Source organism: Phytophthora ramorum (assembly GCF_020800215.1).
Source record: "Phytophthora ramorum isolate Pr-102 chromosome Unknown Phyram_PR-102_s0001, whole genome shotgun sequence".
NCBI classification, from domain to species: domain Eukaryota; phylum Oomycota; class Peronosporomycetes; order Peronosporales; family Peronosporaceae; genus Phytophthora; species Phytophthora ramorum.
This window is the reverse complement of record NW_027150647.1, coordinates 4,702,908-4,725,078: the sequence shown is the minus strand read 5'-3', so window position 1 is coordinate 4,725,078 and position 22,171 is coordinate 4,702,908. Positions and strand designations below refer to the sequence as shown.

The window sequence follows — 22,171 nt, the reverse complement described above, 5'->3', positions numbered from 1 at the left end:
TTGCGGACGTGGGGCTGCATAGCTTTCATCTTCACGCCCAAGGTGTTGCGCAAGAGCAAGCTAGAAAACCCTGGGAAGCCGGGATTGTTTGTAGGGTACGCGAAGCATTCAGAGAGCTATCGCATCCTGAACTTGATTACGGGTAACATTGTGGAAGTTCGCTCAGTCGAGTTTGAAGAAGACTGGACTGTGGAGGCTTCGTATGTGATCAAGCTACTCTCAAACCGCTATGGTCGAGGACGGCATGCGTTGCCTCAGATCATACCCTACGTGCGACTACCTGTTATGCATCGAGAGACTGTTGACGTGACGCGCCGCTCTCATGATGATTGCACGGGCCCTTCAAAGCGTCAACGTTGTGAAGTTCACGTTAGCTGTGGTTGTCCTGCTGATGAAAGAAACGAATCTGCTGTTTTGACAACGTCAGGTGCGCCTGGTCGTTGGCTGATAACGGGGCAAGAGGTTCCAACGGAGACTGCTGCGGCAGTTGCTCTGCCGACATCCGAGGGTGTCCTTCAGCGGGGAGCTAACGCTTTTCATCGTGAGGTGTCTGAACATGAAAGTGGTGTTGATAGCGTTGTAGACTTGCTTAATAGCAGTCAGGAGGCAACAGCCAGATCTCTGCCGGATCGACAGACTTCGCCTTCAGTGGGAGACCACGATAGCGGTTATTTCGCAGGAAATGATGTTGATACTGGTAATGGCGATCAATATGAGGGGGATGTTAGTATTGGAAACCCGGCCGATCTATTGGATCGTATCACGTCGTACGAGGGCTTTGTGGATATGAACAGTGAAGACGACGACGAAGCCGATGGGTGGAGAGATGAAGCCTTGCGCGCGGCAACATCGTTTCGCCGTTCTTCACGTGTTCGTCGTCCCAATGTCCGACTGCAGGACTATGAAGTTGAGATTCCCGCGAGTTTAGTGGTACAAGCTGTAAACTTGCTCATGGAGCCACAGAGTATCCAGGAGGCTCTTCAAGCACCTGATGCTGAGAAGTGGAAAGAAGCTTTGGAGAAGGAGTATTCTGACTTGATGCGCAACAACACTTGGGACCTGGTGGAGCGCCCAAAGGGAAAGAAGGTTCTGACTAACAAGTGGATCTTCGTGAGGAAGCGGAACCCAATGGGACAGGTGATCCGCCACCGCACGCGCATTACGATCAAAGGTTGCCAGCAGCAGTACGGGGTAAATTTTTGGGAGACGTACGCTCCGGTGGTCTCGTACGAAGCAGTCAAGTTGGTTTTGTTGTTTGCGTTGCATTACGGTCTGTTGTGCGAGCACATTGACTTTGTCACGGCATTCTTGAACGGCCCGATCGGGGACGACGTAGAGATTTACATGGAAATGCCGGAGTATTTTGACGACGGAAGCGGTCGTGTGTGTAGGCTATTAAGAAGTCTATATGGATTAAAGCAAGCGCCGTTGATCTGGTACAAAATGCTCGACGAGCACCTACGTTCATGCCGCTTTAAGCGATCGAAGATGGACAATGGGGTGTACTGGCGAGTAGTGGGAGGAAGTCCGATATTTCTGACTGTCTACGTGGACGATGTTGTCATCGCTGCCAATGCAAAGAACATCAAGCTTGTCGTGGGCGAGTTGGAACGCAAGTTCAAGATCAAGGATTTAGGGTCTGTGAGCTTGTTGTTGGGCATGGAGATTAACTACATTCTAGGCCAGGCAATGTGGATCTCGCAGCGCGGCTACATCGAGAAGATTCTTAGCCGATTTAACATGGACAAGTGCCGAGCAGTTGCCACGCCGCAACCCGTTGGTGCTCTTCCTTTACCTGCAGCTTCGGATGCAGAGGAAGTAAATGATGAGAATCTACCATATCGTGCTATTGTGGGATGTCTTCAGTACTTGGTACAGTGCTCTCGTCCAGAGCTGGCTAACGCCGTGAGAACGTTGGGCAAGTACTTGAACAAGTACACACACGTGAACTACAGCATGGCCAAGCGGATCCTACGGTACTTGCGAGGTACCTCGGACTACGGTCTTGTGTGGGAGAAGAAGGAGACGCCCGACTTGCACTTTGTGGCGTACGCGGACGCCGATCTTGGAAACGAGAAGGATGACCGCCACTCGATCACGGGGTACGTGTTGCAGCTTAACGGCTGTACGTATGCCTACAAGTCACGCAAACAGCGGATCGTCACAGACGACACGTGCTGCGCCGAGTTCGTCGCCGCGAGCGAGTGCTCAACCATGATCGTATGGACGCACAACTTGTGCAAAGAGCTCAAGCTCAAGCGTCATAAACCTACAGTACTCTACCAAGACAACCAGGCAACGATCACTGTGCTAACGGAGATCAAGGGAAACTACAAGACGAAGAGCGTGGACCTGAAGTACCATAAGGTGCGGGACTTTCATGAGCGTGGCGAGTTCGAAGTGCGCTACTGCCCATCGGCAGAAAACCTCGCCGACATCTTTACGAAGGCGCTCGGTCCTACGTTGTTTCGAAAGTTTCGAGAGCGGTTGAACGTAGTGCCGTTGCCGCTGGCCATTGCGGATGGCAATGCAGAAAGCCGTGACTAGCTTGCGAGCTAGGCGAACGACTGCGAGCAAGGCTGACTCGAAGTGGGAGTGTGGAGATGGCGTGTCGAGCTCCGCCAGCTCACAGCTGACCACCTTGAGGTTGAAGTTGCTTGTGTCCAGTCTTTATAGGCGGTTGACTATTTGTATGCGACAGATAGTTCTCTGCATGTATAACTATCAGAGGAGGTTGTCACCTGCGAGGTTTCCTCCTCAATCCCAATTCTTCTCTGTGGGAACCAAGTGTCTTCCTTTTCGGTCTTCTCCACTCAAAGGTCGCTCGCTCCTATCTGCCTGCATCTTCTCAATGCATCCAGAAGTACATGGTCCGTGTGGCTCCGGAATGGCGTGTACATGTGATAACCTCGCTGTGAGGATGCTGACGCGGACAGCTCCACGGGAACGGTGACGCCCCCATGGGGAACTTAGCACTGTAGTGGGGAAGGCAATCACAGACACGACATCGCCTCATCAGGCTGTCTTGAAGCCATCAGCTTCACGTCGATTTTGTCGAGGCTAAGGCATCTGCGCCTGTGCTGCTGAGGACACGCCCGTCGGCAGCTCTCCGGTGCAGGAGAATGCAGGCTCACCAGACATATCTCCAAGAGCGCCAGTCTGCGGTCGATCCATATTCATAACCAAGGCACCACGTCGATAGCGATCAACCCCAGCGGCATGATGCACGCGGCAGTAAAGACCCGAGCATTAATACCAGGGGGCTGATAGCAGACGTTGATCCCAATAGGGAAGCCGCCTCCCGGTTGGCATGTAGTGTTCACCATATAGCTCCTACTAACTCGCAATTGAACATCAATTCGCACTTACCAACCGTCAGTGCTACATGCTTTCATCAACATCTACCTAGAATAATGGCTTCATGCCGATGTTTACTGTCAAGGAAGCGGGATGGTAGTTCCATCCATTCCCTTGCCGAGCAGAGGTGATGGCGCTGTAGAGTATGGCATGAGCAAGGCTACCCTCTCTAAAAGGAACAGTACTCAGCTGATCATCTTCTTCGCGTGTTAGGACAGTATGTTGGCAGCCAACAGTTCAGGCAGCTTGTCAGGCCCCGCACTTAGGTCCACACACGCAGGCAGTCCAGGCACTAAGATGTCAGGTACTGCCAGACACATAAGGTGACACGTCATGCTTCTTGCGGCGAGCGGTGTGGAGCTCGGCGTTGTGCTTCGCGAATCCTGTACACATCAACAACAGGCTGTCTTCCTCTTCCGCCATGCTCGGAGAGGCTTCGCGTCTGTTGACTGCAAATTTGATAATGAGGTTGAAGATCTCGACGAAGATGGTGTCCACCCTGAAATGTCTTTACAGTATTCATAACTATCACGTTTTGACACTTTGGACCGGACGAGGGTAAGATGACTGTGCTGTTTGTGGTGGAGACTTTTAGCGTTATAGCGGCATATATCTTTTTAAGGCACGGCATATCTGCTGCAGCTATGGCAGGTGCATAGACCATTTTTGGAAGGCGTCCAGTGTCGCAGTTGCCAACTCACGAAGTAAAAAAACAAAGGTCAATAATAAAGCAACACGTCGTTCCCGTTCTCGTGGGATCGAGGTATCCGGGCGAGTGGGCTGTCGCAATCAAGTTTAGCAGTGCTACTGCGGCTCGAGTTGCGATATAATTGTATACGCGATCGTCGGAAATGGACGTTAGGTAGGTCATTGAACACAAGTGCCTATAATTAAGATATTTCATGTGCTTACAGACGCATATAACCTGCTCTTGAGTAGTGCCCATATATAAGCGTCATAAGCTTTTCTTATGACGGTACGATCTCAGAGCTGTAGATAATCTAAACAAATGCCCGTGGATAAGGACTCTGGATGCACACCAATGGGGTGGTGTTGGAGGACGTGCCATCGTTTTCATTTGTTTACTACGTCGTTAGTCTTCATTTTCCTGAATCGACGACAAGCCCCATCACAAGCCCAGACACTCAAGTCGTGCAAATCGAGAAAATCTGTCGGTTCTCATTGTGCCCACCATCGCTTCAACTTCCAACTAACCGTTTATCAAGACTCGAGAGATCACGCCATGCTGTCTTCACCGCTCACCAGATTCTACTTGCTCGCTCTGAGTTTGACTAGCATGCCGCTCGGATCACGGGCTGGCTGGGAGTGGGCGATTCAAACAGTTTACGATTCTCCGACATGCACTGGTGCCGTTGTCCAGAACAACTACTTTATCTCTTATGAAGATTGTGTCGCCAACTCTACCTGCGGGGTGTATTCCGATGACGGGTATGCAGGCTACAGTGCCGTGCTTGGCTGCAGCAAAATGGAGGATGCCAGTACTGCAGCTTACACAGCAGCAACACTAGGGAGCAATGAGGATCATGTGGCGTGGATTCTCTATTACGACAAGGCTTGCGAGAAGATGATCCTTGCTAGTGATTCTCACATGGCAAAGTCTCTCTCTGAGGCACGCTGCAACCCAACGGGTGATGGGATCTCCAAAAAGTATACCTACGATTCGGCGAAGACCATCACAATTTCGCAGTATGCCAACGAAAATTGCTCTGGGACGCCGACCAACGGTGGAACATTGTATTCTAATCAGTTCGGCACGTGCCTTCCGCTTGGAGATATAAGTTTTAAGGCCTACGTGTTCATCGATGGCATATCGTACACCACTCCGTCATCGGCGTCGTCGCTCAATACTCTTGGAGTTGCAGCCCTCTCATGGATGGCTTTAGCTTGGGCGATGATGTGATCACGTAGCCACCCGTCCACTACAGCCTTACGAAATATGAGAGATTGAAACTCGACATCTACTCATTAATGCATACGTTTATAAGAAGAATAATGAATTGACCAGTAGATTTATCGCTCAGTTGGATCTGTACTTGCGCTTTCCGAATCCTGTGATACTAATTCTGCATGTATAGACTTGCGACAGCCACAAAGGATGACGTTCAACAACGGCTTCACTATGGTCAATCGTAGGTTAAATACACAAGTTGATGATGCATTCGCCTGCACGTTACGTGGTTAGGCAATCTGGACAATACGGTCATAAATCGTAGACACTGATAGCAGAATGTAACTAGCAAAACGAAGCTGCCCGTGATGACAAAAGCTCGCACAGAAGTATCTTTTTTTTGAGATCGCATTATTATCGCTTATCTTCGTCAGTAAACTCTCGTCTAACGATACTGATTACACATTGTAATAACGACTAGGATTTGACGCGAGAAAGAGAATTCAGGTGGTTAACTTGTTAGTTTTTACTAGCTAGTCCTACTTCCTAGTTGTTCTGGGCTGGGGCTTATCTGAACTATCTAGTGGATCTTGAATGTGGAAATTCCCCAAAGAGATCTCCTGAAGACCCTAACGAGGCAGTCATTGAACATCACCTCCTATGGTTACCGCAAGTGTAGGCAAAGCAGAATTTGCATGGACAGCGTAGTATAAAACAGATTTCACAAGTGCAGATGCCATGATGGTCTATTGAGCGAGAAATCCACTAACTAGTTAATCAAATCATTCTTACTATTATATTATGGTTATACGATCACGAAAAAACGAAGGTGAGATGCATTGAATTTAAAGTCAGAACGGAAGCAAGAATGTGCGCTGCAGGAAAGGAAGTCCAAAATCTTTTGTGGCAACATTTCTGTTACTCCCAGATGAAAGAGTGATAATTTACTACTACTACTCACCACCTTTCAAATGTGTATTAATGAAGTACACGGCTGCTTACGATGCCTGAACGAGCCCTTTAAGTCCTCCTTCTCCCACGTTCAATAGCACGCTTCCGTGCTGGTTCGCAACCATCATCTCGGCCAGCAAACTATTGGAACTGTTGCCTGTTACGACTGTCTTTGAGTTTTGCGCGAGGGACGACAGCAACTCCAGCCGTTGCATATCCAGCGCGTGCGCACGAGCTTTCTCCAGCTTTTTCGCTGCTGCACCTTCAGCACGAGCAATTATTTCCTTTGCTTTAGCTTCTCCACTACTACTAATTTCCTCGACCTCAGCTTTCAATTGCATCTTGTAAGCCTCCTCTTCGGCTAGTACCAGTCTAATGTCTGTGTCAGAACGGAACACAATTTCGCTCGAAATTCGCTTCGTGTCCGCGTGAATTTGCTCAATCGCCAATGTTGCTTCAGCAGCAATCTTGTTGCATTCCACTCGGGTCTCCTGGGCATTTGATCCTGAATCACTCGAGTGTCTGTGTCAACCATATCAATCTCTTTTTGAATTTCGGCGCACCTTGCTTGTCCTTGCTGCTCTTCCTCCATCAACTTCATTTTGCGAGCTAGCTTTGTCGTGTCAATTTCTTCCTTGTACGATAGCAGTTGCATGTCGTTCAGCTGCTTCATATTTTGTTCTTTGATGGCACTTAAATGCGTTGTGCGACTCTGCATCTGCTCCTGGAACGTTGCAGGGAGTCGAACATTTGTGATTGCAACGCTTGTGATCTGCACTCCATACGTGTTGAATTGTGCGTTGAGGTTCTTCTTGATGTCTTCAGTCACGTAGTAAGGAGTTTTTTGTCCAGGTGGGGGTGGTGGAGGTGCATCAGCATTTACGGCTTGATTAGCACTACCGTTTACATTGTTTAGTGCTGGTCCGGATTCGGAACCTTCGCGCCTCAGTTTTGCAAGTGCACCGGTGTTAAAACTATCTTGCATTGTGCCGTCACGAAGCCTGTACACTTCAGAATGTTGAACGCTTCGAGCTAAAGCACGAACAGCCTCATCTTGAGCCGCACGAAGCTGTACTTCCAGTCCATTGGGACCTAATTCGTAGACAAACCTTCCAACGAGTTCCGGGTCCTCACCTTTAGATGCGTCGCCCATGATCCTCAGAATGAGGCACATGTCGATGTTAACTGTGACGTTGTCGGCAGTCTTGCATCCCTTGATAGGTGTCTCGAATACAATGTATTGCTTTGTCACAAGGTGAGAAACTTGTGTCCATGGACCTGCCCAGTGGAAACCAGCGGGCCACACGAGACTTTTGACGCCATCCTTAGCGTATTTCAAGTCACGGCCTTGGAATTGAACGAGAGCGTACATCCCTTCCGGAATGCGAATGTATGGCCTGAACATGCTCGGTCGAGGATTGATTATAATCACCGTGTTGCCATTGTAGCATGCGCCAAACAAGCGATTAGCCTTGTCGATGCTGCTCGCCTCGGTGTACAGCAAACGCGTTTGATGACCGTCGCCGATCAGAATACTTTGCTCGTCGGCCATGGTGCTTGATCGAGAAGTACGAGGCGATGGATGATTTGAAAGTGCGTTAAGGGAGTAGCAAGCTAGGTGGACTCCCAACATGCTTCTGGGATCACGCTGCTGTTGCTTGATCGCACATGAGCATTCAGCTTGGTCGCATGTGAACTATCCCAAGGTTGACCTTGAATGGCAGTCAACACGTATGAAAAATCAATGCACGCTGTTTGACACGTCGATTGAACTGTAATGACCAGAAAGTATAATTGACTGCGAGCAATCGCATGGGACTGAATGTGGCCATTCTCGGATGCTTCTTGGGACTGGTCTTCAAAGCCGTTGTGAATTGCAAACACAAAACAATCGGAAGCTGAGGGATCTCATAGAGCTGTCAGCGATTATAGTTTGCTGGGATAACCACTCCAGTCGAGTCCGGCACTACATCCCACAACCGAATTCTTCGCAAACAAGGTGCATCCAACTAGAAATGGTGGAAGATAAACCCACTAGATACCATCGACTTGTGCAGGTCGACATTCGCCAGCCCATGGATGCTATGGGCCACTTTAACGCCAAAGTGACCGATGGGCGCATTCCTCTTGTACTAGTTCCATCCTATCCAATTTTCTTCACGTTCATGCAGCAAATTCCGTCAGGTGTTTGGGTACTGCAGCAGACGTGGAATGCACACTCTGGCGTCATGAACCCTGGGATGACATTGTTTTCGCCGGCATGGAATCGCGTCTCGCACATCGTGACCAAGCAAGCGGTGGCATATTCAGATCCAGTGCGAGGATGCCCCACCTCGGACAACGTGATGATTGATATCGATATCTCCATCAGCTTTCAGATAGGGCCAACGGAAGATGATGCGGTGAAGTTTGTCTATTCGCTCGGAGCTCATCGTTTGGATGAACTATTATACAGTCTGACTGAAGAAGCGATCCGTGGACTCGTGAATTCTGTGCGCTACGACCAGGTGCACGATCTCCGCGAAGACTTTGCTACGGGCATGAAGAGGGATTTAAACGAAAAGCTTGTGCACTTCGGAGTTTTCATTCACAACGTCAAAGTCACCGACGTGGAATTACCAGCGTCATTATCGTCCACCTTGGAGGGGACGACTGCTTTCAAGACGCGTATGGGCGAACAAGAGAAGAATCACGAGAACCAACTTCGCATCTTGTTAAATGAGGAGACTCAGAAGCTCACAGCAGTGCAAAAAGAGAATGAGAGAGAGGTACAAGACCTGTTAGCGGCTAAATCACGTGCAAATATCATCCGAAATGAAATGCGGACAACTGCCGAAGCCAAAGCCCAAGTGACAATTGCACAGCACAAAGCCGAATATGCTAATAAGATCAAAGAAGCCGAAGGAAACAAAATCGATGCCGTGGCCACAGCAACTGCTGCCGCAGTGCGTGCACAGACTCAGCCAGCAGTGAGTCTCGCGAATATGAAGCAAAACTATGCGCAATATATTGCGGCGGCCAAGATTAAAAGTGATGCAATTGTTAAGTCTGCTGAAAGAGAAGCTGCAAAGATTCAAGCTGACGCCGAAGCAGAAGGGGTTGCTGCCACGTTTCTGACGGAGAAACGATCGTTCGACTACCAGCGAAAGAAAATTCAACTCGAAACGGGTCTAGCACAAGTTGTGCCGATGGTCATCAGTGGCACGAACGGCGACGATTTGATTCGCCAGACCATGCTGCAGACACTTGACAACAGGAAGTAAGTGCAGGCCACATCCTTTTTATTCACTGATACAAACACGATAGACTGGGACTCGTAGTGGTCAGCTTGAAAATTGCGCCACATTAGACGTGTCATGATATGAATTATCAGCTTGCAGCACAATTGCTGCTGTCGTAAATCCTGGTGAGTGTCGTTTGATTTGAGCGGATACCCCACTGGTTTGAGATCTGCTGCACTACCAGGACGATTGCCAATATATAACCAGTGCATTGACAAACAATTCAGAAAAACAACAGTCAGCATTGTCACCGAGCTGCGGAATAAGGCAAAACAAGTCTAGGATTTGCAGGTGTCTCGGGTTTTCCGGGACTCCTAAAGTTTTGCTCTGTTTGCAATGCACCCACTCCAAGTTAATAACCATACATGTTGTCTTGCCCGCCAATGTATTATGGATAACGACTATTTTGCTAACCTTGGCGAAGGCAGAATAGTGCTTGATATTGTATCAGGCAAGTTTTTTATGATCAGAATTGCACAACAAAGTTGCCGCGCGGTAATCCTAAGGAAGGCTCTGGCAGAGTATAGACACAAAGCTAGTTTGTACTTGACTGACAAATGATTGATTGAATGAATTTGCGCGGTCGCGTATTGTATTATCCCTTTAATCCAAGCAAAGCGGTTAGTGCTGGTATGGTGGAAGCGCCGACGGTCCCCGGAAGGAGCAATCACCCGGACTGTAGCTTCGGGTATGGGAAGCCATCTGCGCAATGGCGCAGCAATTCCAAGTCGACGCCACATACCAATCCTCGCAGCAACTGCCTCCAATTTAAAGCGACCGCGAACTTGCATGCGGAGATACCAAACGAGTGGGGTGAGCATGGCATCCCCAAAGAGAAATGCCAGGACAAGGCCACCTCCAGCCTCCCCATTAGCGGCACAGATTACCACACAAACAATGACTACAACGATTGCTGTCCCCATGGCGACTCCGTACGAAATGATGCCCATGCGAGCGTAAATTTGAGCGACTGAGATGCACGGACAGAAGGTTGACATTAGGCAGTTTGGCACACACGAGCTGCAGCAGTCAGACAGGGAGTTGGACCACGTTCCAGTTTGAATATTATCCCGCGAAGCTTGACCATTTTGGTTCTGGGCTTGCACAGCGGGCTTATCAACTTCCACGACACCATCGTCCACAGGAATCACTCTGCTCATCGCCGTGATCCAAGTCGTCTACCTTGATAACAAATTGAAGAATGTGCTCGAATGCAGTTGACAACAACTTCTTCTAGCGTCTTCATCTGTGCACTCATAAGATCATGAAGCATCGCGTGCTCCATCCCATTTTCACTACATGGGGGATGTAATCCGTTTATCAATATGTGATCTAAAAGCAGTCGCATCGAAGTTAGTTGATTCGCACCACGTAAAAATGTCATTAAAAAATCGTACTGCTAAAATATTACTGCAATCGTCAATGTCAAAGGAAACATCCCCAAGTAGACTTGCGCTTGCCTACCCTGGATGCTTTATTCCAATTGGTATGAAGATTTGATTTCGCGTCCGAGCAGGCAGAGTAGTTGTCATCCTATATGCACAAGTTCTGATCACGTTGAAACTCACAATTAGACATTTATGCCATCAAGCATTGGTCGGATCAGAAACTGTCAAATCCTGAGCGGTCGTGATGAGCCAAACAGATGACCGTGAAGACACGTCATTCATCTCTTACAAAAAACTCGCGGAAACAGCCAAGCCATCCAACAGAAATACACTCCAACCCTTCATCGCGTATAGTATGAAGTACATTGACGTTGATTTTGAGTGTTATTTCTGCCGACCGTGCTCAACAGTCGATCACGAGACACCGCACGACATCAAAGTGACCTCCTCCAGCGGCTAACAACAGAGCTATCTGTCTATATTCGTCCTTCGTGTTAACATCAGCGCCACATTCAATCACCAGGAACCTCCTTCAGCGGCTAACAACCAAACCTGCATCTCCCCACAGGACAACGCCCTAGCAGCAAGCTTTTAACCACTGCTTTTTTTCTGCCGAGTAACATGGAAAACACACACACTGCACATGACGCAAAAACTCCCGACGCAAGCAATCCTGGTGCACGCACCGCCAAAGTCTTCCCGGTGACTGCATCCGGCCCATCTGGTGCTTCGAACTCACCCAACGGGGTCCATGTCGGGAACTGGTCAGTCGGTCTCCACGACTGCAGCGACTGCGTTCCAAACTGCTTGATGTCGACGCTCTGCCCGTGCATCGCGCTGGCGCAGATCTACGCACGCTTGGGGGTCCTGTCGTACCGGGTATCTGTAGTGCTCATCGTCGTTGGTTTCGTTGGAGGCACGATATATTGCACCAAGGACGAGGCATCCAAAGGGAAGGACACCATTCCAGCTCTTCTGGCAGGGTTTCGCGATACGGTCATTTTGGCAGAATTCTTGATTGTCTCCCCTTTGGTGGTGTTTATCCGAATGCACGTGCGTGATCGCTTTACGATTCCCGGGAGTTGCCGAGAAGACTGCAAGGTCGCGTCGTCGTGCATGTGGTGTGCGATTGCACAGATCGCCTCCCACACTCGTAGTTACAAGCCTGGGGATTGCTCCTTCAAAGGACCGGACGTTCTGCCTGCGTACAATGGATGAATCATGGGTGCCTGCATTGCGAGAATGATAGGATTCCTGTTGTCAATAGCAGAAGGCGTGCAGGATGGTAGTAACAATAACAATGAGGATTGATACGAATGAGGATGTATACGAAGAAAGATGCAATATCATACCGTAAACACCCACTTTCGATAGTTAGCTTTCTTCTAGCTAGAAATCGCAGGGCCGACGCAATGGTGAACGCACGAGGGAATGCTACCTGCTGGGATTGATTTTCGATCATTCCCGGCTAGCTTTGCTTAACTGATGCGAATGGAATAGAAAGCAATAGATATGTCAAATGGGCCTCAACTGCTAGCACCAACGTCAAACTCACGCTGCCACTCACCTGCAACCCAGCCAAGTCTCGACTGAGGGATCGCAGGGCTCTCCAACGCCACGCAGGATTTGCAGTTTCCGCATCTCAATGTATTTTGAATTAGTCGCACAGTTGATAATCATCATCCGCGTATTGTAGCAGATGCCTTGAACTCCATTGAGAGAGCATTCCTTGTATTTGACACCGCTGCAGAGTTGGTCGGTAGAATAATTGCTGGGTGCAGTAGCTTCGGGATCCACCGGCTGTGAGTCCGGGCAGATTGCATCTCCAAACGAAGTAAATACGGCTATGTCCTCGACAGAAGCTCGTTTGTCCGTACAACTGAGAGGATACTTTTCACCAGCAAGTGGCAGGCATTGGGTCTCGGTCAGGTCGCAGACACCTCTGACGTATCCACTGCAACATACGGCACTTCTGGGTTGAATAACTAACGACGTAAGGCTAGCCAACGGTGCCAAAGATGGCAACGCAGCTGGGCGTGGTGCATGGACAATGTTCAAACTTGTCAACTTTGAAAGTCCATCGAAACTTGGTATTTCTCCGAGAGAGCTAGCGATCGCCAATGTCAAATAGCGTAAATTGCTTAGGCCAGATAGTGACGGCAGCTCTTCCACATCAGAAATTACACCCATGTGAAGAAACATGAGGTTCGGCATGTTTTCAAAAGAACCGGCGGGCACCATTTGAAGTCTCCTAGTTGTAAAATCGCCTTCAATATGACTGGCATTGATTAATACATACAACCAAGTATTCATCATTGTTAGCATGACGTTGACCTCTGGAGAAGGGTTAAAGCATGATACGTACAAGTATTGCAGATCCGAGAACTCGGAAAGCCATTCCGGTAGCTTCTCAGGCTTCGTATACATCAAAATGAGTTGCTGCAAGTGGTGGCAACCTCGTAGTTGCTCCGGCAGCTCAGGAACAGCACGATTGATAATTTGCACGATACGCAGCTCCTCTGCAGTTGCAAGTTCTGCGAGATTTTCCGTTGTGTCCACCGGATTAATCCATTCGGCATACATTTTGGGAACAGTTTGTCGATCAATGAACGCGAGGCACGTGCAGCGATCGTGGCCAAAGTTCCACTGATAGCTCACAACAGCACATCTGTAGTACCTACTGCACAAGTTCGCGCTGGATCGCACTGATCCTATGGAGTACACGAATATGCCGATTCCAGCAGCTGCAAATATAATGGATATGAAGAATTTTGCAACAGCATGTCTCCCAACGTTTGGCTTCAACGTAACTTCAGCATCAGTCTTTCTTGAAATTATGTCCGTCATGCTGAATGACTGATGTGGTTTGTCCGTGTCAGGCATAATTGAATCTTTACCCTTGCGCTCGGGGCGATTTTGAATCAACGTCGGTGTGATTTGACACCAGTTATAGAGTACGAAAGCATGAAGAGCAGATTTGAAGAAGAGGGCTTCACCAGATGAGAACCTAACGTAGTGAATGGCGTTGCGGAAGCTTGAGGTCTCCACCGGATCACTGAATACTCGGGCCACCGTATCAAGCGTTCCAGGCCTGATCGTCTCTAATTTTGTCATAAATCCGGCATGGTCAAAGTGAAAATTGTCGGTGAAGTACAGAAGCACCACCAGCGGCTCAAAGACTGCAAAAAACATGTCAAAACTACAAGCAAGATGGAAATGCTCAGCAACATGACATAAAACAGCATATGACAATACCCTGTCCAACCCACATGCAGCAGAGTCGAGCAACGAGCAAGTCCGGGTCAGCAACACGACGTAGACAACGATAACAAGCAATGAGCCAGTTACAGAGTAGCAGCACAGCATAATAGTAAATGAGTGTTGGCGAAAATCCTTCTCGGAGGTACGTAAAGAGTGCGATCGACTGGGACGTCCAACATTGCAGTCTACAAAACATATCAGCGTTAGCAAAACAGCAGAAATAATCCCCACCTTCTACAAGATCGTGCGCGATGACCAGTTGCTTACGAAGTAGTATTGGCGAATAGCACTCGATACACCACACTTCTCCCGGATCCAGGCGCCAAAGGTTTGAAGTACGTTGAAGGGCGTCAATCCATGTTCTGCTGAGTTTGAAGCAGCGATTGTTGTTCTGGCACCGGCACGATAAAAGCACAGCATCCACACTGCTACTCCCGTGTAACCAATTCCAAAGATCGAAAGCAAGACCGCAGAAGAACCCACAAGCGCTTTATCTCTATGAGGAAGCAACCAGAAGTCTCCATTGTCAAGCTCAGTGGTTTTCATCATGCGGTTTGCCATCGCATCCGCGTGCACCTGAATAACAACTAGTGCGAAGGTCCAACCCGCGGACAGCACCAAGATGGCCACCGTTGGAATTCCAAGTAGACCAAAGACGTCGTGGAAAGTTGCCACTTCAGCAGCTAGGCTCGCCAGAGACCTAGACGACTTGGATGACTCTCCACTTCGCGCTTCAGTCAACCTCGGCAAATTGTGAGAAGCTCGCGGTACTACCTCGTTCGTAGTTTCGTTCGTAGTTTCTTGAACATTTTTATCTTGGTCAGGTTTAAGAGCATCTTCAGTCTGTAGTATCAGGTCGGACGTATGTGCAGCAGCAGTCTTCTCAGCAGAGCTCACATGGCGTTGCCTAGCACCTCCATCTTTGTCATCACTTGGTAGCATTTCTTCGCTTCTTGATTCTGGCGACCAACTGACGTTTTAATGAGAAGGTGATAAATCTCTTTGACGTTCAAACTCTGAGTGAGAACGACAACCTGGTGTCTTTCAAAGCACGAGCGGCCTTTGAGGGCTCCTAGAATCTTTCAGCGGTTAACATGGAAAGCGTATTATCGTTTGATTCCAAGCCGGCGCGATTCGGAGGGGCGTCTGAAGTTGCCAAATAAAGGACATCGAGGTCATGCGTGACAGAAGAACACCCTTGGATTATCGAGTTGCGATGCATTTATATTTTGAAAAGTGAAAAAAATGGAATCTATCTAAGAGTGCTCTTGGTGTTTACAGCATGCTACCAACTTGAATCACAGAGGCAGCATGAACTATCCCCGACGACATTTTGCCGATGGTTGATCCGAAACGCTTTCACTCCCACGCTTTTTTCTGTTTCGGTGAGTGAAAATACCTCCAGCACAAAGGCGACTACGAGATAAAGCAAGGCGTACGTCACGAGTAGTGTGAACGAGCAGAAAAAGATGTACGCAATCGAGTTTCCACAGCCATTCAGAGGCACACACCCTTCGACGTCACTGAAGCCGCACATGCGAGGATCGAATGGAGGATCAACAACACAATCTTGGCTCGATGCCAGATCGTGCATGCAGCGATTCCAAGCCTCGCCAGTAGCGGTTCGAAACAGCAGAAGGAACCCATTGCCGAAGCTCTGAAAGTTAGCGTGGCCATCGACATTGGCTGACAGCGCTACCTTGGCAAACAGTTGAACTCCCATGGCCGAGTAAGTGAACAGGAGCAGGAATAAGAGAGATGCAATGTTGACGACCCCCGGGAGGGCGAGATGCACCGCCAGCAACATCTGTCGAATACTTTTTGACGCTTTCACCAACCGAAAGACGCGCGTCACTCGTAAAACGCGAACCAGCATAGCAAGCGACGCCTGAAAAGTAATTGACTCGATGACAACGCCTGAAATCGAACAAGCCACGACGAAGAAGTCAAATTGATTCCACTGGTCACGAAAGTATCCCCATCCACAGGCTGCAAGCTTCAAGACTGCCTCCAGAATGATAACAAGGGTAACAAATGAGTTAACGGCATTGACGATGCTGTTCCACATCACCGATTCTCCGAAATGCTGCGTTGCCATCATTAGTGTGTTGATGACGATGAAAATGATGACGAACCGCTCAAACCACTTTCTGCTTACGATGAAGAACAGCATGCGCCGAAACGGGTGGCTCGGTGGGTTGACGACCAGCACTGGACCAATTCGTGCCGCTGCATTCCGTGCTTTCCACTTTTTCTGGCTCGGAGTAAGCATGAAGTCGCTGCCAAGTGCGGCGTTCATGCGGCTGAAGTTTTCGATGACAACGCCAACCAAGAGCCATACAACACCGAAACTGCCGATCACGATGAAAATCACGAAGAAAAGAGCCCAGCCCATATTGTTGTCTCGGATAGGCTGCATCCCGATACCGTTCGTGTCAATCGCAGCCATCATCACGTCGGCCCACCCCTCCGTGGTTGATATTTCGAAGAAGGTCAGCATAGCAGAACCAACATTGTCAAAGTTCTGAGGTAGCACCGCTCCCCAGTCTGCCCCCCAGCAATCGCAAATGTATTGTGACGTCAATTGGTCTGTTGGAAACCCTTCGCACGTCGAGTTGGCAAACCAAGACTGCTGGCGATCTGTCAGTGATCCCCAGATCATCGGCGATACAAGCAAATTCACTTGGTCGTTGGAGAGGCCATCAAAAACAATCCCGCCGCATGCATTGAAGCCCCCTTTCAGGTAATTCACTGCCACGATGCTGAAGACCAGGAACAAGAACATGCATACGAAGAACACGCTCACTAGCTCGGGGACAGCTTCAAACATGGCGTTCACGACTAGTTTCAGACCTGGGCAGCGGCTGATCAACCGCAAAGGACGAAAGGTTCGTACACCACGAAGTGCCCGTAGAGACGATAGGTTATTACTCAGTCCTGGTGCCAGCACGATGACAGACGAAATCACGACGACACCGTCGATAACGTTCCAAACGCTTCGCAAGTAGGATCCCTTGTTCAGAACAAGACCCATCGCAATGACTTTGATTCCAACTTCGATCATGAATGCCACGCCCAGAGCTGCATCCAGTCCTCCCAAGAAGTAGGAAAGTCCCGAGTTGGGATTTGCCAGCGGATTGTCTAGAGCGAGAGTGATGCAAGATACGATAATTAGCCCGAAGATTATTGGATTGAGCCATGGAAGGGTCGACACAACGGTGGTCCATCGCCGCATCGACGATGAACTCGAGAAGAGAAACAGCGATCGGGCTGCGAACCTCTCTCGAGATGGATCAGCAGCTGCCTGAGCACCTTCTGCATGCCCAGCAACAGCCGTCGTGGTGTGCTCGGTTTTGGCACAGCTCAACTTTGTTCCCCTCTCGGACAGCAATTCACGCAGATTTCTTCTTCGCTTTTTATCCATGCCACCAGAACTGATGTTTTGGCGCTCTCCTGCTTGGGTCTGTTCAGCATACACTGTCTTGGCGAGAGGTACGCTAGAACCAGATTTACTGACGACCCTCTCTTTATCGCCAATCCTGATATCCTCTCCAACTTCATCGCCCGCACTGCTCACAGCAAGTGCACTTGGCTTGGAAGAAGTCTGCTCAACGTTTGTCTCCGGAGCCACTTTCGAGCTCGTGGCAGACAACATCTTCTGAACCCACTGGAGCGTATTTTCTTGCCTTCGCAGAAGTTGTTCCTCATCGTCGGCTTCGAACGTAACCAGAAGTAGTGCCACGAACAGATTCATCAGTAAGAATTTGCCGATGATCACCTGTTCGAATGGAATGTTCAATCGGTTATTCGGGTCGACCTCCAAACGTATCCTATGGCAGAAGACTTACGAGAGAGATGAAGTAGATGCACGCCAGCATGTCATTGCCCCTGATGACGTCAAACATGATAGCATTCCAATTTTCGCCGGTGAGGACCTGAAAAACGGTGACAGCCGCCCAAAGTATCGTGTCGAAGTTGTTTCGGGGAACCTGCACAGACGAGCAGTGAGTAGCCCTGCACGCTTAGATATGGCATAAATGTGCATGATAAATCATTAAGCAACCAACAGTGCTTACCGATCCATTCCAGAACGCATTCAGTGTGAATGGGGTCGGATATCCTTCTGCATCGAAGCGCATCGTGTTGCCAAATAACTATAAGGATGAAGCAAAGCTAATTAGTAAGCTTTATAAATCTCAACAGAAAAAAAAACTTACCTGTACACCGACAAGCGCGTAAGCGTAAATGAAGAGGAGGAATAGCGCACCAAAGTTGCAGGTACGTGCCACAACATGTGCGATCGTTTTCAAAATCCGTCGGAGAGATCCCCACCCTCGAGCAAGTTTGAACACACGAAGGATGCGGAGTGCCCGTAACACTGATACGGCTCCTTGCTTGGGGGGATTCTCTGACATGAAAGACGGAGGCGAAGCAACACCTTCCAGGATCCCCACTATCACAATAAATGCATCCAACCGGTTGAGGTTATCTCGAGCATACAGCCGCAATCCTAAACCCGACAGCTTCATTCCCATCTCCACCACAAAGATGACAAGCAGAGCTAAGTTCGCCAGTTCGAGATTTGAATCCATCGTTCCAGGCATCGGGTAGTGATCGAGCGCCAGCACCATCGTATTGACGAGAGCAATGACCATGACGAATCCGGTAAATCGTCTGTGTGTCACAACCCCGTTGAGCCTTCGACGTCGGGCTCTCAACCCCTCTGCCTTTTGCTGCTTTGCGAGGAGCTCTTTATCCTGTTTTTCTGTCTCCGCCGTGGCAATTTGACTCTGGTCGAGCTTGAACTCCTCAGCAAGGATTGCTACTGTCAGGGTCATCACGACAAATGAGCAGAGGACGATGAGGACTACGAAGAAAATCGCGCCCGCAACGGGCTGTGATGAGTCCATCACCATGTACATGATGCCGGTCCACCCTTCTTGTGTGATCACCTGAAAAATGGTGAAGAATGCACCTCCGATATTGTCGAAAGTGGTCAATCCCCAATTGAAGCTCGGTCGATGCAGCGTATATCCCATTGCTTTGCCATTACGAAACCTAGGGTTCCCAAAAGCATCGTAGTCGGAGCCACAAGTCATTCCTCTGGAGCAGTGGTGCTCTCCCGATTGCTCGGGCTCGCTGCAGAGCATTTCGTCATTGTCATCAACCGGCCAGTAGCAATCTTGGGGGGTATTCCACGGGGATACCTCTTTTGTATATCCGCCCGCATCATTATTGGCGTCCAAACATTTAAATGATTCGGAGTCATTGAAGACCTGCTGGAGATAGGCATTGGGAACAGGCCAAATCGTTTGCGTACTGCTGTTGTCAAGCGGCAGTCGGACAGGGAACTCTGTTAATCTGCATCGATGATTCATGGAGCCCCCGAAGAGCTGGATACCCAGAATGCCGAAAACGAAAAACACGAAAACCTGAACGACCACCACATTTCCAAGTGCAGATAAAACTTTGATCAGAGCAGAGCAAAGAAGTCTCGTTCCTCGAATAGCTAGCAGCCATCGTAGTAGCCACAGAAGTCGAATAAGTCGGATGGCAGACACGTTCGGTGTCCCTGGAAGGTTCCCAAGTATACTAGAGGTGTTACACAAATGACATGGTTAGAACTTGTGCGCACAAACCTCACCGCATTTGTGGTATACCTTGCGGCCAGAATGAACAAGTCGGCGAGGTTCTTTCCATCCCGCGTGTAGGATCCTTTGCCCTGAAGCCCCATCGCCAGCATTGTCAGGATACAGTGCACAAATAAGAGCAGCGTAAAAGGTGCCCGCGAAAGCTCCACAACACGGTTCTGCCCCGAGGATGCTTGGACAAGGTGGCCGTCTTGGTACTTGTATCCCATACCGACTGGATTCAAACTGCCATCAACCACGGAGAAGTCTGACAGCCCGAGAATGAGCACGTAGGTCGTGATCACGCCGACAGCAAGTCGATCGAAGTATCTGTGGGTAACGATGCGAATACATCCCTGTCGTAGCCAGCAGTGCCTCGGCAGGACATGCAGCACGAAATAGTCTGCACCGAACCCCTGCAGTCACAGTATCACATCGGGTTGGTTAGTGCAAACTGCCAAATGTCAAAACGTTTTCCGCCTAGTTGTAGTGCTCGCCTGTGGTCCGTCAGACATGGTCGTGTCGTGTCTACTATGGCCGAGAGCTCTTCACACAAGACTGTGCGACAATGGACTGAAGAAGGTAGTCGCTGGGCCCGGCGGACGCACCGGAGTTGTCAAGAAACGAAAGTGTCGCTGATCCTGGGGATGACTCGCCCTTTTGAGAAGGTACGTTTCGTCCTCGCTATCTTTGCGGACTGGAAGAGCACCTTGAAACGCCGAGTGGTGTTTTCTTATCGCATGCGGCCGTGACACTATTTTCCAACTAATATGGTCGTGCAACCTCCTTTGCTTCTGGTGGAAACGGTAATTGATAGGACTGGCCAAAACCCTTTGGAGCATTTTGTGACCGACATACACTGTAGTTTTCTGTGAACACGGTGCTTTCAAATCAGGAACAGCTGCTCCAAATTGCTGAATTTCCTAAACAGACGAGCAGCTGTCAAAGTCGAGCTTAGCAATGGTAGGTAGGACGAAGTGGGTTGCATACATGGTGCATTCTACACGACGGCCGTGGCAAAATAATCCATTCCGAGTCGGCAAGGTACTCGCTGGTCGCCGACATCGCGTTCTCGCTCGCGTACTTTCTGCCCAGGTCGGGGCGAAGGCCACACGGTGCAGCGACATACTCGACGATACCGCCGCCGATAGACCCCGTGCGCGAGCAAATGGTTCTCCAGACGCGCGCGGATCTGGTGCTGGACGCGTTCTCGTCGCAGCGGATTCAGAAGATTCTGGGGTCGATTGGTGCGGTCGGAATCGAGCCCAGCTCCGAGAACCAACCCGCACTGTCCAGCACGACCAAGGTGTGCGGGGAGTTTGGCGACGTGGTCGACAAGGTGTTCGCCGAGCTCCCATTGCTGCTGAGCGTTCGCGGGCGCAACCCTTCCCAGGTCGGCCATCTCGAGCAACTGGACAGGTCCGATACTCCGACCATTCCGGCCGCGCGGACGACCACGTATTGGTGTCGGCGCTTGTGGTCGACATTCTGTCTCTGGTGTACGCTGAGCTGCGGTATCGACATCTACGGAGTGCACCGTTGGCGCTACTGCTGAGCAGGCGCAGCACGCTGGAGGTGTCTGTGCAGCAGCTTTTCCTGGCATTCGTGGCTCAGAAGCAGCGGGGTGCAACGCGTTGGGAATTAGGAGAGCCTTTGCCAGCCCCTGCAGCTCACGTTGCAGATCCTTTTCTAGTAAGATTCATGTGCAGAGCTCAAGAAACGTCTTCGCCGGATCATCTTGGCTTCATAACCTAACATTGCCAACACTGAAAATAGTTAAGACACCATCGCATCTTGCACTTCGGTCCAGCGGGGAAACAGCCCCCCCCCCCCCCCCCCCCCCCCCCCCCCCCCGCAAAAATGCGATGAAAGTATCCTTCATCGCATTTTTCAATGTTACTACTACCAGTTGTTTTTGCAACATTTTTGATCAGGTCAAAAGGATTTATGTGGTTGGGAAGCATGACAAAAATCGCTATTTCATTATAACTCATCCGCTTAGTGGAATGAGTGTGCACGAGCCTATTAGCTGGGGTATCTTCTCCTACCTACACCGGTCCCACTGGTACCACTAGGTGACGTTTGCCTATCATATAGCAAAAAAATTGGATGCAATCACCGCACTAAACAATGTTGGCAATATTGCAGTACTGCATTCTGAGTACACGTCCATGACGACCACAAACAACCAAGAGCGTGAATTGATGGCGATGCGCTCGTACTGCGCTCGTACCATAGCCTGGGACAACTTCCAACTTGCATTGATCTGCCTGCTCATCCCCGTGATCATTTTTACAAGATCGTAGTGATGTGGAGCTGCCTCGGGTTGCTGTACATAGTTTACGTGACCAATGTGAAGAGACCGCTGCAGCGCCTACGGATAGCGAGGGCCCA

At 49.6% G+C, this 22,171-nt stretch overlaps 3 protein-coding genes across 3 annotated transcripts; 1 reads left to right on the top strand and 2 right to left on the bottom strand.

Moving 5' to 3' along the window:
• Window positions 1-6,264: 6,264 nt before the first annotated feature.
• On the bottom strand, window positions 6,265-7,769 carry KRP23_1200 (uncharacterized protein; the record flags this gene model as incomplete). The annotated part of the gene is made up of 2 exons (XM_067882431.1): window positions 6,265-6,739; window positions 6,814-7,769. The coding sequence occupies 2 exons, from the start codon at window positions 7,767-7,769 to the stop codon at window positions 6,265-6,267; spliced, it is 1,431 nt and encodes a 476-aa protein (XP_067751768.1).
• Window positions 7,770-8,232: 463 nt separating this feature from the next.
• Window positions 8,233-9,480, top strand: KRP23_1199 (uncharacterized protein; the record flags this gene model as incomplete). Its single annotated transcript, XM_067882420.1, has 1 exon — window positions 8,233-9,480. One exon carries the CDS (start codon window positions 8,233-8,235, stop codon window positions 9,478-9,480), a length of 1,248 nt encoding a protein of 415 aa, XP_067751767.1.
• Window positions 9,481-15,432: 5,952 nt separating this feature from the next.
• Window positions 15,433-20,007, bottom strand: KRP23_1198 (Voltage-dependent L-type calcium channel subunit alpha-1S; the record flags this gene model as incomplete). Its single annotated transcript, XM_067882409.1, has 5 exons — window positions 15,433-17,925; window positions 17,996-18,136; window positions 18,224-18,301; window positions 18,365-18,821; window positions 19,808-20,007. 5 exons carry the CDS (start codon window positions 20,005-20,007, stop codon window positions 15,433-15,435), a joined length of 3,369 nt encoding a protein of 1,122 aa, XP_067751766.1.
• Window positions 20,008-22,171: the final 2,164 nt, after the last annotated feature.